Raw genomic sequence first — 18,348 nt, forward strand, 5'->3', positions numbered from 1 at the left:
GATTTTCGGTTGTTAGCCGTGCGGTCGTATTTTTTGTGAACATTATTTCCATCCCAATGTCTGTTACACGTGTTGCTCAAACTTACACTCCACTTGCTCAAACGTGCACTCAACTTCAGGTCGTTAATGGCACGTTTAATTTGTTACAAGAAAAAAAAGAAAAACGCTTTCAGTTTAAATTCCATTCTTCTCATTTCCATCAAGTTTCAAAATTTTCTCCTCCTCTTTTTTTTCCCTCCACTTATTTCAGATTTTAGAGATATTCCATGGACTCAAACATTTGCTCACTCAACCAGCTTCACCAATTTTCTTCTTGTTTTATTGGACTTCACTCTCAAAACTCCAAATCCACCCTTAAATTCTCTCAATCTTCAACTTTCAATGCATTCTCTCCAAGAGAACTCCGCCCTCTTAGGCTAGGGTTTCGATCGAACTCGCCGGTTGTCGCATGCCGCTCCGTCTCCGAGATTGAAACTGAAACTTCTTCTCCGGCAGCCAAGAGGTCCGTTTCCGTCAGTCCGGTTTATGTCCCCACGCCAGTTAATCGAGACACTCGCACTCCTCACAGCGGGTAATTCGACTCTTCTAAGTTGCCTTTAGTGAATTTGAATAGCTTAAGTTGAACTTGAGTAATTTTCATATTCAAGGTTTGACTTGGCTTTTCCTTTTTGAAACTTTTACCTTTTTTTTTTCCTGAAAATGGTTAGACAGTAAAAATCTGAATTGCTATTACTTAAGCTAAATTTATAGTCTTTTCTAGATTCGGTAATTTTTTTTGGAAATTATAATTTATAAAGGTTAGAGGTGATAAAATGGTGGATTGGAGAATATTTGATTATTTTGGTATAAGAATGTTAATATTTTTTGGTTTGGTTTAGTTGGTTGAAATGTAAGATTCTTTTGAGTGGTTTAAAGAATATAAGATAATCTGATAGCTTTTTTTACTAAATTGTTCTTAAGGATGAAAAAGCTATTAAATTATACTACAAAATGACAATTATAAATAAATAAAATTAAACTGTTACAAGGATTCTGTCAAAAATTGGAAATTTTGATTCATTGATTTTTAAGAAAAATGGACCAAAGTCATTGAAAATGGATGTAAAATTGTCAAAAATCTCTCAGTAATATAAAATGATGGTATTGGGATTACTCTTACATTACCAAAATTTTGACCATGTTCGTAATATCATATGAAAGTTGTTGAATCAAATATGTTAATCTGAGAAGGAATCTCACATTCCTATCAGTAACGTAAGATGACTCAATCCAAACGTTTCTTAAAGTGTTAATATCAGGTTCCTCAAGGCTATCATTCATGGTGATCAGCTAAGCAAAGGGTCAATTTTATATAATTCCAATGGTGAAAAGCTTTAGTTGGATATAGGTACCACTTTGATGGGACTACTCGACAATTTTTTGAGGGTTGGTACTTTAAGGTATCAATCCCAGAACGAAAACAGAGCTTTTGCTTCATGTACTCGGTGGAGAATCCTGCATTTAAGAGGACACTGACACCATTGGAAATGCTGCAGCACGGACCTAGATTTACAGGAGTTGGGGCACAAGTTCTTGGTGCTAAAGGCAAGTATATATGCCAATACAGCGAGGAATCTCAAAACTTTTGGGGAAGTAAGTTCTCTTCGGTACTGGCTTCATGAATTTTTAATCTAAGATCTTATCTCTGACTGGCCACTCGTTGTGCCTGAGTTTTTTTATCATGTAGTAATGGAAGTATGAAACTACATCTATTAGGTCTATATGCCACTTTTTTCTTTATATATATGCATATAGTTGCTGCGGCCCTTTGTTGACTTCAGTGTAAAAGTGTTCTATTTCCTCTATGCTTTTTTGCTAGTTATAACACAATATGAGTTCTTGGGTAGTTCAGCATCGCTGTACCCCTTTGTTATAAACCTTATAAAACTCAATCGTATGAATTTAGTTGTTAGGTAGAGTTGGTCTACTATTCTTGTCATTGTCTTTTGGTGTTTTTCCTTCTTATACCTTAATAGTGCAGTGATAAAATATACATGCCTAATTGAAAATTTTAATGCATAGGCAGACATGAGCTAACATTGGGGAATACTTTTGTAGCCAACAAAGCCTCACGACCTCCAAGTAAGGAGGTTCCTCCCCAGGTTAGTCAGCAATATTTGGATTCTACTCTTTGAAGGAAAATGACTGCAAAGCAAACCTTAATGCTGCTGCTTTGATATATTTCATATATTTTAATCTTGATTCTTTATTAACTTCAAATGTTTTGTATGGTTGTTTCTCGTAGGAATTCAATAGAAAAGTTTTGGAAGGCTTTCAAGTTAGCCCTCTTTGGAATCAGGGCTTTATTTGTGATGATGGCAGGTGCCTCCTCATATTGAACGCATAAGCATGATTTATCAAACATATGAAATAAATTTTTTGATTTTATCTACTGTCGTTTTTGCTTTTCATAGATAAACATAAAGCATTTAACTCTAGCTTTGTGGGAAGTATAAAAGAATTATTATTGTGATGGTTGATGTGCTTGTGCTCCCTTGTAGAATTCCTGCTGCATGGTTATAGTTCTTTCCCTTACAAACATGCCATCAGAACAGAATTGGTGTATCCATGAAGTTCTATTTCCTGTTTTTATTTGAAAGTCTATGCTGTGATAAAGTTACATTTTAGGGTTCATCATTCTTTTTACACGGTTTAGGTTCTAATTGCAGGACATATTATGCAAAAACTGTTAAAACTGCACGTTGGGAGTACAGTACACGCCCCATATATGGATGGGGTGATGTTGGGTCCAAGCAGAAGTCCACAGCTGGCTGGGCTGCAGCTCTTCCCATATTTGAACCCCATTGGCAAATTTGCATGGCCAGTGGACTTTCAACAGGCACTTGCTTTTCTCCTTCCTGTTTTGAATTACTTTGCATTGATTTCCTCTTGGGCTTTTGTAAGTTGTAGCCTGCATCTGTGCTCTGTCTGCTATGTTGCTCAATATTGTTTCCGATCATCTAGACTGAAATCTGTTCTCTTTAGAAATCCATGTTTTTTTATTGAGAATATTATCTCGGGGTGTGACTTTGGACTGCAGGCTGGATAGAGTGGGATGGTGAAAGGTTTGAGTTTCAAGATGCCCCTTCATATTCAGAAAAGAATTGGGGTGGAGGCTTCCCTAGAAAATGGTTTTGGGTAATTCTTCATTCCTTCATACTCTTGCATGCTTAGCTAAACTAATTGATGATCTCAAGACATTTTTGTTGTGCTAGGTTTTCCACTGAATAAAACTCAACCATTTTCCCTTTTAACCATGGTGATTTCCTCATTGACATATTACTACAGGCTCAATGTAATGTCTTTGAAGGTGCTAGCGGAAAAATTTCTCTGACTGCTGCTGGTGGATTAAGGCAACTGCCTGGACTGACTGAGACCTTCGAAAATACTGCATTGGTACTTCAGTTCTAGCAACTTTCATGTCTTCTTTGCTTCTCTGATTCTGTTAATGATTCCTGTAGCCTGAAAAGAAGCTTGTATTATTATTATTATGATGATGATTATGATGATGTTTATGTTTCAAGAGAGTTGAAAGTTGAAACTGCATCCTCCTTTTTCATGTTTTACTTGTCATGTATAGTGGTTCTTTAATGTTTTAAGAACCAAAGCTGGGTATTGCCACATTATATATGCCTTGCAATCAGAGCAAACTAGATCTTTCGTTGTAAAGTAGTAGTTAATTTTGTACAGCTTGGCATATAAATTAATCTTTTATGGTTGTGCAGATTGGAGTGCACTATGATGGAATTTTCTATGAATTTGTGCCATGGAATGGTGTTGTAACTTGGGAAATTGCCCAGTGGGGTTACTGGAACATTGCTGCAGAAAACAAAACACATATGGTAATTTTTACTTCTCTTGGTGATGTTATCTTCCCTTCATTGTGCTATGTCAAGAGTTTTCATACCGAAAATCAAAATTCTGCAAAGTCTAATACCTATGGATATGTGGACCTGGTAGATTAGAACTTAGAAAGTTGATTTTGATAGGTTGTCTGATTGATTGTTAAACTCTTGAGTTTAATGTATTTATCCTCTTATCAAGTCCTGTTTATGAGCAGGTTGAGTTAGAGGCAACAACAACTGATTCGGGTACGACATTGCGTGCTCCAACAGTAGAGGCTGGTCTTACTCCAGCTTGTTTAGACACTTGTTTAGGTGATCTAACATTGAAGATCTGGGAAAAAAATGTTGGTGGCAGTAAAGGCAAGGTATGCTATTGTTACCTTCTTGACGGTTAAAATGAACACCTTATCATCAATTTAGAGATAGGAGAAACCATCTGAATCAGTTCTTGCATAGCAATTTTGGCTTTTTATACTATTGGAATAAGATCATATGAGAGGTCCCTGTATTATAGGGACTGGATCAAATTAGTCCCTTTGTTATTAAATAGATCAATTTAGTCCTTATACCATTAAAAAAATTAAATAAGTCCAAATTGTAAACAATAAATATTAAATTTTATTCCAATTTGGCCTTATTTGATTATTTTTAATAGTACAGAAACTAAATTGGGCCCTATAATAAAGGGACATCCCAGGTACATCCACCTATTTTTTAGTATAACCTCAGAGAATTTTGTATCTCAGTCCTATCTATATGGAGGCTTGCTGCTTATCCAAAATTTCATCCAACTGAGATGAGAATCAAGGAACAGATAATCTTGGTGTAACAAAGCCATTATATGTGTAATTGTTACATGCTGTGGGTACACTGTACTCCTCAGGTTAATCCCTATTAGATTGAGCCCTTAACCTGTTATTTGACAAATAAAAATGCTATGGCCTCCCAAAGTTGGTTTTGGCAAATTCAATCAACTAAGATATTTCAAGTGTAGTCCTTACATAATTAATACATTACTTTCCGGTACATCTTTCCGAAATGCAGCTGATCTTGGATGTTAAAAGTGACATGGCGGCACTAGAAGTAGGAGGAGGGCCATGGTTTAACACTTGGAAAGGCAAGACTACAACACCAGAGGTGATTAAAAGTGCACTTCAAGTTCCAATTGATGTGGAATGTATATTTGGTTTGGCTCCATTTTTAAAACCCCCTGGGCTATAATTAGATAAAAGATCATGGGCAGCATAGGTGTGGAATATACTCGTCAATCTTTATAGTTAAATGAGAAATCATAGGTGATGATCCATATGATTGTAAATGCAAATGCCTTTATATCAATTATTCATATTTTAAATTAATTAATATATTTTAAAAATTTCATTAGTTTAAAAAGAATAATTATCGGTGCAATTTTTTTATCTCGTTATCTTTTTCTTAAATTTAAAAATTATATAATTTATAAACAAAATAATAAATACATACTTTTAGATACATTTTAAAAATTAAAAATTAATTTTAATCTCATATGGATTAAAAATACTCCAATAATTGACATTTACCACAACTAAAAATTTGTTTTAAAATGTACGCAAATTTATTTCAAACGTTTTAAATGGAACGATATGTTTATGGAATATATTTAAAAATGTGTAATTTTTTTATATATATGCATTAAATTTTATTATGTTTAAATATTTTATATATAAAAATAAAAATAAAAATAATTAATTTTTATATATGCACTAATTTCTATTATGGGTAAATATTTTATATATAAAATAAAAATTAATTAAATGTATCTTTTAATTTAAATGCAATAAACCTGTACATCCATATATAAAATTACTTTACACCATTAGTAATTAAATGCATATGAATTGGTTTAGAATTATAATCAATATTATCATCTGCATACAATAAGCTTTTGTTCTACAATACAAGTTTTTGGGCCATGGTTTTTGAATAGCTTGGTCGGGTGGCAACTTGGCTTAGGTTGGGTAAACCCGCAAACCAAACTGACCTAAATTTTATGAACTTACTCGGGTCGGGTCATGTCGGTAAGAGATAGTGGTCCATATCTGACTTGGATTTCAAATAATTGAGCCGACCTTCATTCATATTTCACCAAACATATTTATGTTTCACTGCCACCTCACGGCTTATCTTTTATTTAGTACCGGGCATTTTGTCATATTTAAAATAATATTTTAAAATATTTATATTATATTTACTGTAAATAATTTATTGAAGATGTGTCTTAAACATAATTTATTAACAATATGTCAAATATAAATATGGTGAATTATATGAATATGTTACATGACCATAGTATGAAAAAATAATTAAAATATGATATAGAAACTATACTATGTAATTACTGTGAAAAATAAAATAGAATAAAATAAATAAAAATAAAGAACACATAAATTTTACGTGAAACCCTTTCGGAAAAAAACCACGCGCAGAGAGAAGAAAATTCACTATGTCGAAAAATTTTTACTCAAATACAAGAGGAATAGACTATGTCATTTATAGGCTTGCAAAGCCATATTCTAAGAGGATTGAAACACCTTATCCTAATCAATATAAAATAGATGGAGTTTAATAAGGTTTAAAACCTTATTCTAAAATAAAATAAAAGAAGTCTAGTTCTATATGGATTTTACTTTTATTTTATTTTCCATCGTATTTTATTTAAATAAGAATTTGGGTCACTTAATTCTAACAATCTCCACCTTGACACAAATTCTCAATGAACAAGTTCTTCATCGCGAACTTTCAATAAACAAGTTCTTCACCTCTTCCAAAAACCCTTAAGGGTTTAACTTCAACAATGAACACCAACCAAGTCTAAGCAATGCTCAAACTTGGTTATAGGAAGTGACTTAGTCATCATATCTGCAGGATTTTCATGAGTGCTAATTTTGCTCACAACAATATCACCACGAGCAATAATATCACGAACAAAATGATACCGAATATCAATGTGTTTTGTTCTCTCATGAAACATTTGATCTTTTGTAAGAAAGATGGCACTCTGTTGTCACAAAATCATCGTTTGATTTGAAGGTCTTCATTGAGTTCACTAAATAGTCCCTTCAACCAAATAGCTTCTTTACAAGCCTCAAGAATCGCCATGTACTCAAACTTCATGGTAGACAAAGCGATCGTAGTTTGCAAAGTGGCTTTCCAACTAATTGCACAACCTCCGATTGTAAAGACGTAACTCAGTGAGAGATCTTCTTCTATCAAGGTCTCCAAAGAAAATCAAGCATCAACATACCCTATAACTCCATCTTTAGTTCTTCCAAACTGTAAGCAAACATTAGTAGTGCCTCGTAAGTATCTTAAAATCCACCGAATCGCTTTCCGGTGTTCTTTACCGAGATTCGCCATGTATCGCTAAGCTGCACCGATGCATATGATAAATCGGGCGTGAACAAACCATAGCATACATGAGAGATCCTCTCGCACTAGAGTATGGAACATGTGACATGTACTCAATCTCATTATCGATTGAGGAGATAAGGCCGATGAAAGTCGAAATGGGTCGCTAAAGGAGTACTAACAGCTTAGCACTCTGCATATTGAACTCGCAAAGAACTTTCTCAATGTACCCTTCCGACTTAGGTACAATTTACTTGCTTTTCTATCTCCGAGAATCTCCATACCAAGTATCTTCTTTCTTTGGTCCTAAATCTTTCATCTCAAATTCTTCACTTAGTTGGGCTTTAACCTTTCTTATCTCTCTTTATCTTTTCTTTGCTATCAACATGTCATCAACATAAAGAAGTAGATACACAAAAGAACCATCAACATTTTTTTAAAGTAGACACAACTGTCAAAACTACTTCTTTTGAAATCATGAAAGTCATAAAGGAATCAAACCTCTTGTACCCTTGTCTTGGTATTTGTTTCAAACCGTAAAGGGACTTTTTCAAAAAGCAAACATAGTCCTCTTTTTCGAGACTATAAAACCCTCGGTTGTTGCATGTAAATATCTTCCTCAAGTTCTCCATGCAAAATGCGCTTTTACATCTAACCGCTCAAGCTCCAAATCATGCATGGCAACAATACCAAGCAAAGCTCGAATCGAACTATGCTTAACAACCGGAGAGAACACATCTGTGAAGTCCACTCCGGAATTTGATCAGAACCCTTTGCAACAAGCCTTGCTTTATATCCGGGTTCTTCAACTCCTGAGTCCTTCTTTCTTTTAAACACCCATTTACAACGAATGACCTTTTTACCTTTAGGAAGTTTTACAAGATCCCATGTTCTTTTTTGTGGAGTGATTCCATCTCCTCTTGCATAGCAAACATCCACTTTTCGAGTCTTCACACTAATCACCTCGAATAATTAAATGGCTCTTGATTCGCATCTATATCTTCACCACATTTAAAGCATAAGCAACTAGATCAACCTCGGCATACTTCTTTGGAGGTTTAATTTCTCTTCTTGTCCTGTTTTTGGCGATAGAGTATTGCGGTGAAGAAGCAACTCTATTCTCAATTTTTGTCTTGGCTTGAGGAGTTGATTACGTATTAATCGATGCTCCACCGCTTTTGGTTTTCTTTATTGGAAGAGTCTTTAAGAGATAAGTTAGGTAGCATAGCGTTTCATCAAAAACAACATCTCTGCTAATCACAACTTTTCTATTTTCAGGACACCATAACTTATAGCCTTTTACACCACTTTATAACCAAGAAAACGCATTTAATGGATCTCGGTTCCAATTTTCCATTATCAACATGAGCATACGCAGGACACCCAAAAATCTTTAAATCGAATAATTAGCGGGATTACGGACCATACCTCTTGTGAGTCTTTTTCTCAATGGCAACGGATGGAGATCGGTTGATCAAAAACATGCATGAGAGGTCGCTTACGCCCAAAATGACTTGGTAAGTTGGCATTTGACAACATACATCGAACCTTCTCCATGATCGTTCTGTTCATTCGTTCGCAACGCCGCTTTTGCTTGTGGAGTATGACGAATCGTCAAGTGTCTCATGATCCTTCGACTTGCACAATCTATTAAACTCATCGAGCGTAACTCTAAGCCATTGTGCATGCAGGTATTTTATCTGTTTTCCCGTCTGCTTTTTCAATCATAATTTTCCAAGACTTAAATGTGGAAAACACATCGCTTTTACGCTTGGGAAGAACGCCCAAACTTTTCTCGGAAAATCATCAATAAAGGTTAGCATATAATTAGCTCCACCTCTCGAAGGCACTCTGGGCTACCCCCACGGATCGTAATGGATATACTCCAACGTTTCCTTCGTGTTATGGATTCCTCTAGTGAATCGAACTCTCTTTTGCTTCCCAAAACACAAGGCTCACAGAAATTCGGTTTGCAAATTCCTTGCCCATTAAGAAGTCCTCTTTGCTTAATTTTGCCATGCCATTCTCACTCATATGCCCTAGGCGCATATGCCAAAGTTTAGTAATATCATCATCGACAAGGAAGAGGAAGCGCAATTGCATCACCGATATGATAGAGAACCACAGAAACATATAACTTGGCAATCTTTCTTTGCCCTTTCATCACAACAAGGACCCTTTGGAAATCTTTAAAACCCCACTTTCACCGTGTATCTGCACCCTTTTGAATCAAGAGTACTCAACGAAATTAAATTTCTTTTCAATTCGGAACATGCCGCACGTCACTAAGTGTTCGACAACTCCATCAAACATCTTAACTTTAATTGTTCCAACACCGCGATTTTACATGAAGCATTATTTCCCATCAAACAACACCTTCAGATCTTCGTTTCATAAGTTGTAAACCAATCCCGATTGGGACTCATGTGGAAGGTGCACTGAATCAAGTATCCACCTCGCTTACTTTAGAATCATTGATGAAGCAACTAGAAGTTCACCATCGTTGTAGTCTTCTACAACATCGCCTTCACCGAATTTTCGGCTGTTTTCTCTTTTGATTCGCACCTCCTTTTAATCTTATTTTGTAGCTTATAGCACTCAGATTTAATGTGCCCTTTCTTCTTGCGAAGTTGCAAGTTTTACCTCTGTTTGAAGATTTCGATCTACCCTTAGATTTACCACGAGGATTCCGTTCTGTGTTCTACCACGATCATCATCAACATTCCGGTCTTGTCTCCCACGAACAATGAGACCCTCTCCACGAGAGTTGGGTTTAACCACAAGATGCTTCATCTTATCATACGAGGTTAAAGAATCATAAACCTCATCAACTGTGAGAGACTCGCGGCTATATAAAATCGTGTCTCTAAAGGTTGAATAAGGCGGGCAACGAACAAAGTAGAATCAACCCTAGATCTTCCTTATCATCTTGAACCTCCATGGCCTCCAAGTTTGAGAGAATTTCTTTAAACACCGTTAAGTGTTCGTGTACGACGCACCTTCCTCCAAACGATGAGCATAAAGACGCCGCTTCATATGCAACTTGCTTGTTAGAGTTTTCGACATACATATTTGTTCTAACCTCTTCCATAATGCAATGGCGCTTTTCTCTTTCATCACATCCTGCAAAATTTCGTTGGACAAATGCGAGATGTAATTGTGTTAATGCCTTTCGATCCTTACGCTTCTTCTCTTCATCTCATTAATGTCGAAAGCATCTTATCTATCCTAGCAGGGCATCCTCTAGATCCATCTGCAAGAAGCGCTTGCATCTTAATTTGCCACAACGCAAATCTGGTGTTGCGATCCAACAGCGAAATTTCATACTTCAAAGACGCCATTACCGTGATCGAGATGAATAACCCGGAAGCTCTGATACCAATTTGTGAAAAATAAAATAGAATAAAATAAATAAAAATAAAGAACACATAAATTTTACGTGAAACCCTTTCGGAAAAAAACCACGGGCGGAGAGAAGAAAATTCACTATGTCGAAAAATTTTTACTCAAATACAAGAGGAATAGACTATGTCTATTTATAGGCTTGCAAAGCCATATTCTAGTAGGATTGAAACACCTTATCCTAATCAATATAAAATAGATGGAGTTTAATAAGGTTTAAAAACCTTATTCTAAAATAAAATAAAAGAAGTCTAGTTCTATATGGATTTTACTTTTATTTTATTTTCTATCGTATTTTATTTAAATAAGAATTTGGGTCACTTAATTCTAACAATTACCATTAGCATGCCAATTTGTATAATTATATAATTTTAATTACAATTATAATAAAAATAATATGATGGTATATGACAGAATTTCGAGGGTTAACTTTTTTTAATAGAGAAAATTTATTAATTCATTACATGAACGAGATTGTGCAATTTGAATAAAAGAAAAAACAACAAACGCTCGTCATCAACAGTGAAGGACAAGCTCTATCAACACGAAAAAATCAATAGAACATTACGTCATGTTGATATCTAACTTTGTCACAACTCAGGCACAATATATCTAGACTGATTGCAAGCAAGCTATCACAATAAGAAAATCATCAAAGCAACAGGTGGGCAAAATTAATAAAAAAATCGAGTATCCACCAGACTGGAGGGGACGGTGACAAAATAATCCCCCAAATCACTTGCAAAATCAAAATTACATGCGTAAGCAAGACTAAAAAACGTACAACAAGAGCAGCCAAAAAATTCTAAAAATGAAAATTATTAAGCAATAAAAGAATAAAAAAAATATAAAACTCAGTACAACACGGATCCAGATTAACTCGTGAAATCATTTATTATTCTAAAATATTCTCAAACAGAAATAGATTAAGAAGTCGACGAAGAGCCACTTACTTTCCAAGAGAAACTACTGGTGGTTGGTGGGTTTCAATGATGACAAACATCGTCATTTATCCATCACAACTTGTAAAGACAACAAAAATACCCACAGAAAATATTTGCAAACTGGAGAAGAGAAAAGACACATGGAGTAAATAAAGAGAAGAAAGAGAGAGAGGGTTGGTGGGATGGAGAAACAAGGTAGACGATAGCCAACCCAAAGGCTAGTACCACCGTTAGGGAAAACAAGGAAAAAAAAAAAAACAAACGGCTTGAAGAAAAGAAGAATTTTTTTAAAGATTTTTCCTATTCAAATGCTATAAAAAAAAATCAAATTGAGTTTGGTATTCAACTTACTTTTTTAATCTATACAAAATTGATGCAAGTAAATGGTATTATTAGTATATTAAATAATAATGTTATTTTTAGTTATAAAATAAATACTTTATATCTGTTTTGTAGTAAGATCTCTTTCTATACTGCACTTTTGTGTTTTTATTGTTTCATAATAAAAATAATATTGGTTTTAAATAAAAAATAATTTAAAGCAATAAAATAGTGTTTATTGATTAAATCTAATAGTCTAAATGTAATTGAAGATGAATTACTTTAACATTTATTATAAGTTTGAATAAAGGTAAAATAATAACTCTATTTTGAAAATTTACTTAAAGATTAAATTTCAAAATATAAAAAAAGTATTTTAAGAATTAAGATTAAATCTCGATTTAATTTGGATGTGTACACTAATAATAGATAAAATTAACTATGATTTTATAGTATTAAAATTATCAAATTAACTATTAATTTTAAAATTAAATTTTAAAACATTAAATTTATTTTGTAATTTTAATATTAAAAATATTTTAACATTTTATATTTATTTTTCTAATTTAAAACCAAGTAGAATATTATTAATTAAAAAGTAAATTCAATTTGAATCTAATATAATCTAATTAAACTTAATCTTGTTCAAAATAAATTACAATGAGATTATCATAATATATTTTCTAATTTTCTAATAATTTATTTTCGTAAGTGAAACAACTATATTATTAAATCAGCTATTTGTGTTATAAATAAAATATGAAATAAATAAATAAAATTTAAACAATTTTAGCTTCCTAATTAAAATAAAAGTATATTTAAAGGAATTAAAAAGTCCAACTTCCAAAAAAAAATAAAATAAAATCTAATTTACAAATAATACTAATAATATTACAAATATAAAATCCATTAATCTCTTTTGTCCATTGCTTTGATCTGTTTTGTTTCCAAATTGTGTTGTAAAACTTGTTTTCCATTTTACTAATGTACCCCTTATACTACACATTTTTACTAGTTGTATTGCTAAAATAAAATTTGCTCTTTTTCTTCCTTAAAAAATAATATTACAAATATATAATTTTTTTATTTTAATCTATCATCTTTATTATCATCTTCGATCAATATTGAACTTTTGATATAATTTACTACTTTAAAGTTACAAATTACCTAAGTAATTATAAAATTATAGTAATAAATAAGATTTTATTGTTGTAAATTAGAGATTTTATAACATTTAAATTAAAACTAAAATTAAAATTAATATCAACGTATAATTATAAAGTGAAACTTTCACATTAGACAATAAAAATAGCAAAAGAAAGTGAATAAGAGTGAATCTATAATAAATTTACTACAATAAATATAATAAATTAAATAAATGTATGATGAAAGAATATCATAATTTTACCTCGTTATTGATTAAAATAATATTGTTTGAACTGGATGGATTGGCCTATTGGACCAGTTGGATTAGGAACAGATCTAGGGAGGGCTTTGCAGTCGACCTAGGAAACAATATGAGAACTGGTTGAATCAGACAAAAATACTGGTTAAACTAGGCAGTTGAATAGATTCTTTAATTTATCATTATTATTTTTAATTTTTAACTTGTAATCATTAATACATTGTAACTAAAATCAAGTGTGTTACTTGGTTTGCAGCGGGGAAAACTTAGAGAAGAGTGATCTAGATTTTTAAGTGCAAATGTTAGGTAATTAAATTAACGTGTGTTAAAACTTAAATCACTTGTTATACGAGATTGAAAGATAATAAATTATTTCTTTGAATAAGTCACCACATACATAAAAAAAAAAAAATTAAAACTAGGTAAACAACTTGTTATGTTTCATATTTTTGTATACATATAAATCAATAATTTTGTTTTGTTTTTTTTTAAATGAAAACCAACAACTTCCTCGTGATTTTACTGAAATAAATATTTTGGAAATACCAAGTGGGTGAGAATATGCATGAAAAACGTGCTAGTTCTTTGAAAAGGAACGGAAAAATAAATGGGTGGTTGGATTTAAATATAAAATATTATAATTTTAAATTATTTTTTAAAGTGTTTAAGTTTTTATTATTTTTTAGTGCTTTTTGAATTCATAATCAAACATGAATGTTTGAGGACGTGAGTTCAAATATATAGAGGTGTACTTGAGGATAAGAAATATTAAGGGTGTGTTTGATTAGATGGAAAAGTAAAAGAATGAGAGGAGGGAGTTGAAAAGTAGAAGGAAAATAAATTTTTGGTGTACTTGATTGGGAAGAAACGTGAGAGGAAAGAAAGTAAGACGGATGACCGTTTTTCATCCTAATGCATAAAAACCAATGCTTCTAAATTGCAAAGATAAGAGGAGAGAAAATGAGAGAGATGTGTATCTTAGTTCAAAATTATATATTTTTCAAATGCTTTATTTTATTTTCTCCCATTTTTCAACTCTCCAAATAATAGATGGAAAGAAAAATTATGTTTTCCATCCTTTTAATTTTCTACCCCTTTAATTTTCCATCATTCTAATTAATTTTCTTTCCACTTTACCAAACAAAGCTTAAGGGACCTATGAGTGCCTATAAAAAAAAATTTTGGTTTATGTTCCCAAGATACGACCCAAGGGATGACAAAAGATGATTACATAGTATTCATTCTACAGAGCACACTCCTTTATATTTAATAATGTAAAAGACACACTTAAAGATAATAAAACCTTAAGAGATTTATGAATATTTAAAAAGATAAATTTATATATGTTTTCATGACTGAACAAGTTGAATTGGATCGTGACAAAAAATATTGCATGAATTAATAAATTAACTTGAGCATCATATTAAAAATATAAAATTACACATTAATTTTTTTATCCTTTCTATCCCATTTTGATTTTATAAAAATTTAAACATAAACTTTGATTATTTTAATTAATTACTTAAAAAATTATTTTTATCAATAATAAATTTTATCACGTTTAGGTACGGTACCTAATTGAATTAAAGAAAGTCTTATATAGTCAAATTCAAGTATCAAAATGTATATTTATCCCATAAAAAGCAACCTATGATTTTGCACCACATATGAATGGCTCTATAATTTGACTCTCTATCATTTCCATGTGGTTTGTGAGTTCCATTACATATATTGCCTCTATAAATAACCCCCTCTCCTCACATTAACTCTCCAACCACTTTATATTCTCTCTGTGTGTGCGCGCGTTCCTTAGAGAGATGGCAGCCGCCATGAAAGTTATATGCATGATGTTTCTTGTTGCCCTGATAACTTTGATATTTCATACACACCATGCCCATGGCGCAATATCAGCAGATACACAAAAACTTATCGATGAAGCCAACATGAATGGACCTTACTTAGGCTTGCTCATTCCAAACCTTTTCGAAATGAACCCTCTTCTTCAACATCCAAACTATACTTCCACCAACTTCACCATTGATATTGCTGGTATATATATATATATATATATATATATATATATATATATATACATATAGTTTTGAATAGGGATAATATATAATTTAGTCCTTGAACTTCTCTATTTTTACCTAGTTGTTCCTTAAATTTTTTCTGGACCTAGTTGGTCCCTGAACTTGGATTCTGTTAATTCCAAGTTGGTCCCTCCACACTAGCACTATTAGTTTGTGCCGGCGTGACATTTTTAGCCAATCTGGTGATGTTATGTGGTAGCCTCTCAGAATGACATGTGGCAAATATAATTTATATATTTTTATTTTTATTCTTTTAATTTATGTTTGTCACGTGGTACATTGAGAGGCTACCATGTAGCACCATCAGATTGGTTAGTAGTGTCACGTTAGTACAACTAACAATGTTAGTGTGAAGGTACCAACTTGATTAATGAATATAAGTTCAAGGACCAATTTGATAAAAAAAAAGTGACCAACTAAGTACAAATAGACAAATTCAAAGGCCAAATTATATATTAACCTTTTGAATAAAACCAATCCTTTTTCTTATTCTTTTCTACATAGTTATATATATTTGTGTTTGTGGGTTTCTTTAGGAAGGAGATTTCGGTTCGGGAAAATTGTTGAGAAAAATGTTATATTAGTCATGACGGGACTGAGCATGGTATAATTACTAATCCATGTTGTTGTTTTTCTATTTAGACTAAATTACATTCACTTAATTATGTCCCTTTTTTATTATTTAATTATAAAATTTACAAAATTATCTTTTAATTATTTTATTTTATTTTTTAAGTCACTAACATACTAATATAAAAAGAAAAATACTCAAAATTTAAGATAATTAAATGACAAAAAATTAAATATTTTCATAATTGGGTGACAAAAAAATAATCCAACGACTACTAATGTAATTTAGTAATTATTTATTGCTATACTTATATGTCTAACTTGTTATATAATAGATAAATGCAGGAATAACCAGCCAGCTACTGTTAACTCTATTCAAGATCGAAGGAGTTGTTCATTATGGAATAGCTGGAAATGCAAACCCCTCCTTACACATTGGCTTTGTCACTATTCCTCAATATTGGTCACACTCTGCCCTTTGGAGTTGGCAGGTACACTACCTTTGGACCAATTTGAATTTTAAAAAATCTAAATTAAGCCTAATTGTTTCATATTATAACAAATTTTTTAAAAGTATTGATTAAATTCAAATCTATCGGAGTTAGACTCTTTTTGGATTCTATCACATTTTGATCTTTTAATGGAAAGAAAATTCTTTCAAGAAGGTAGAATTGAATTAAAAAATTGATTGAACTGATTTTTCTTTATTTTCTAATATTTTTATTTTAAATATTTTAATAAATTATTTAATCAAATTAGATCAACCATTCAAACCAATCAAATTGAAAATCAGTGATCTGGTTTAACCACTAGTCCAGTTTTAAAAACCTTACATTTCAATCTAATTTTTTTTAATAATCAATTTTTATTCTCTTCTCTACTGCTACATTTGAATTCGAAGATATATTTCAACATAATTTTAAACTCTCTTAAATTTTAAATATACATAAAAACGTATACACGGTTTAAGATATGTAACATAGTGCAGCGATATGGATATGGACCCTCTGACGAGCTTCCCCTTGAAACAAATGGAGACTATACAAGAACCATCGGCTACATAAAATTTGCAGATTATGCCGAAAATGTGACTGCCTGTAACTCACACGACAACCTATTGAACAATGTTTGGTTCCAACCGGAGGAAGTCTTCCCTGTTGACGGTACTCCCGAGCAACGGCAACACGCCTTTTGGATCCCTGTCGATCCTCTTTATTTCAATATTTCTAAATCTCTTGAGGTATGAACATTCGGTACATTGATAAACACAACGCAATCGAAAATACAAATTAAAGTGTATATGTGTGAACAGGACATGGAACTAGAGAACTGCGTAAATGCAACGACATGTTTGGACGAGACACCAAGAGTAGTCCAAGTCCACGGAGGAACAAGCGCAGGCATTTACGTAGACAACGCTGCTTATCGAAGCTTCATTTACAATAAGTTCAACGTAAGCCCGGTCGACATGGAGAGTGCAGCAGTGGCACTGATATGTATGCAACAAAGGGTTCCTTTTATCATCATTAGGGCTCTCTCCGACTTGGCCGGTGGTGGCTCGGCTGAATCGAATGAGATCGATACTTTCATTTCCCTTGCTTCGAACAATTCTGTTAATGTTGTTGTGGAGTTTATCAAGCGCCTTGTTGCCGCACCTCTAGTCAGTGACCATTAATGTAGTATCCGTATGTGGCCTAAAAATTCTAAAAACTTAAATAAAGAGATTGTTCTGAAATGATCTCAAATCATTTTCAGAATTTCCCATTTCCATGCGTTTGATTTTGCTCGTGTAGTTATGCACTTAATTTGGTGAGTTGGGGGGTTTATTGTTATGGTCTCAATGGCACCACTAAAGTAGACAAACTACACAATGGAAGCCATGACATTAATGGAAGATCATGGTTCGAGATGATGGAAAACTTATTTGCAAGACTCTAACATCATGATTCCAATAATCAATAGATTTAAGATTTAAAATAAACAAAAGATAGTAATACTTTAATAATAATAATAATAATAATTTTACTTGAAAAAATTGCAAGTGATATTTGGATTATTCTATTGACATTATTCAAAGAGTTTTATTTAAAATACCACTTCGCTGAACAAAATTAAATATATATATATATATATATATATATATATTCTAGATATCAGGATTTTTAAGCTTTCTTATGTTGTTTCTATAATTCTTATTTCAGATGGGGCATACTGAAAAATTAATATGTAACTAATTAGGGTGAGCAAAATTCGATCCCATTCGAAAAATTAATAAAAAAATTAAATTTCAAGTTAATCGAATTGAGTCATTCAATTTTTTCGAGTCAAATTGAATAAATAAC

At 32.2% G+C, this 18,348-nt stretch overlaps 2 protein-coding genes across 2 annotated transcripts; both read left to right on the forward strand.

The window, feature by feature from the left end:
- Positions 1-120: 120 nt before the first annotated feature.
- LOC108472002 (tocopherol cyclase, chloroplastic-like) lies at positions 121-5,242 on the forward strand. The gene is made up of 10 exons (XM_017773537.2): positions 121-571; positions 1,388-1,632; positions 2,062-2,141; positions 2,285-2,361; positions 2,709-2,878; positions 3,080-3,177; positions 3,328-3,435; positions 3,765-3,881; positions 4,100-4,249; positions 4,929-5,242. Exons 1-10 carry the CDS (start codon positions 267-269, stop codon positions 5,103-5,105), a joined length of 1,527 nt encoding a protein of 508 aa, XP_017629026.1. The 5' UTR covers positions 121-266; the 3' UTR covers positions 5,106-5,242.
- A 9,875-nt stretch (positions 5,243-15,117) lies between these two features.
- LOC108485048 (bark storage protein A-like) lies at positions 15,118-17,770 on the forward strand. The gene is made up of 5 exons (XM_017788909.2): positions 15,118-15,392; positions 15,973-16,040; positions 16,342-16,497; positions 16,995-17,246; positions 17,319-17,770. Exons 1-5 carry the CDS (start codon positions 15,161-15,163, stop codon positions 17,679-17,681), a joined length of 1,071 nt encoding a protein of 356 aa, XP_017644398.1. The 5' UTR covers positions 15,118-15,160; the 3' UTR covers positions 17,682-17,770.
- Positions 17,771-18,348: the final 578 nt, after the last annotated feature.

Source organism: Gossypium arboreum, chromosome 7 (assembly GCF_025698485.1).
Source record: "Gossypium arboreum isolate Shixiya-1 chromosome 7, ASM2569848v2, whole genome shotgun sequence".
Taxonomy (NCBI): domain Eukaryota; kingdom Viridiplantae; phylum Streptophyta; class Magnoliopsida; order Malvales; family Malvaceae; genus Gossypium; species Gossypium arboreum.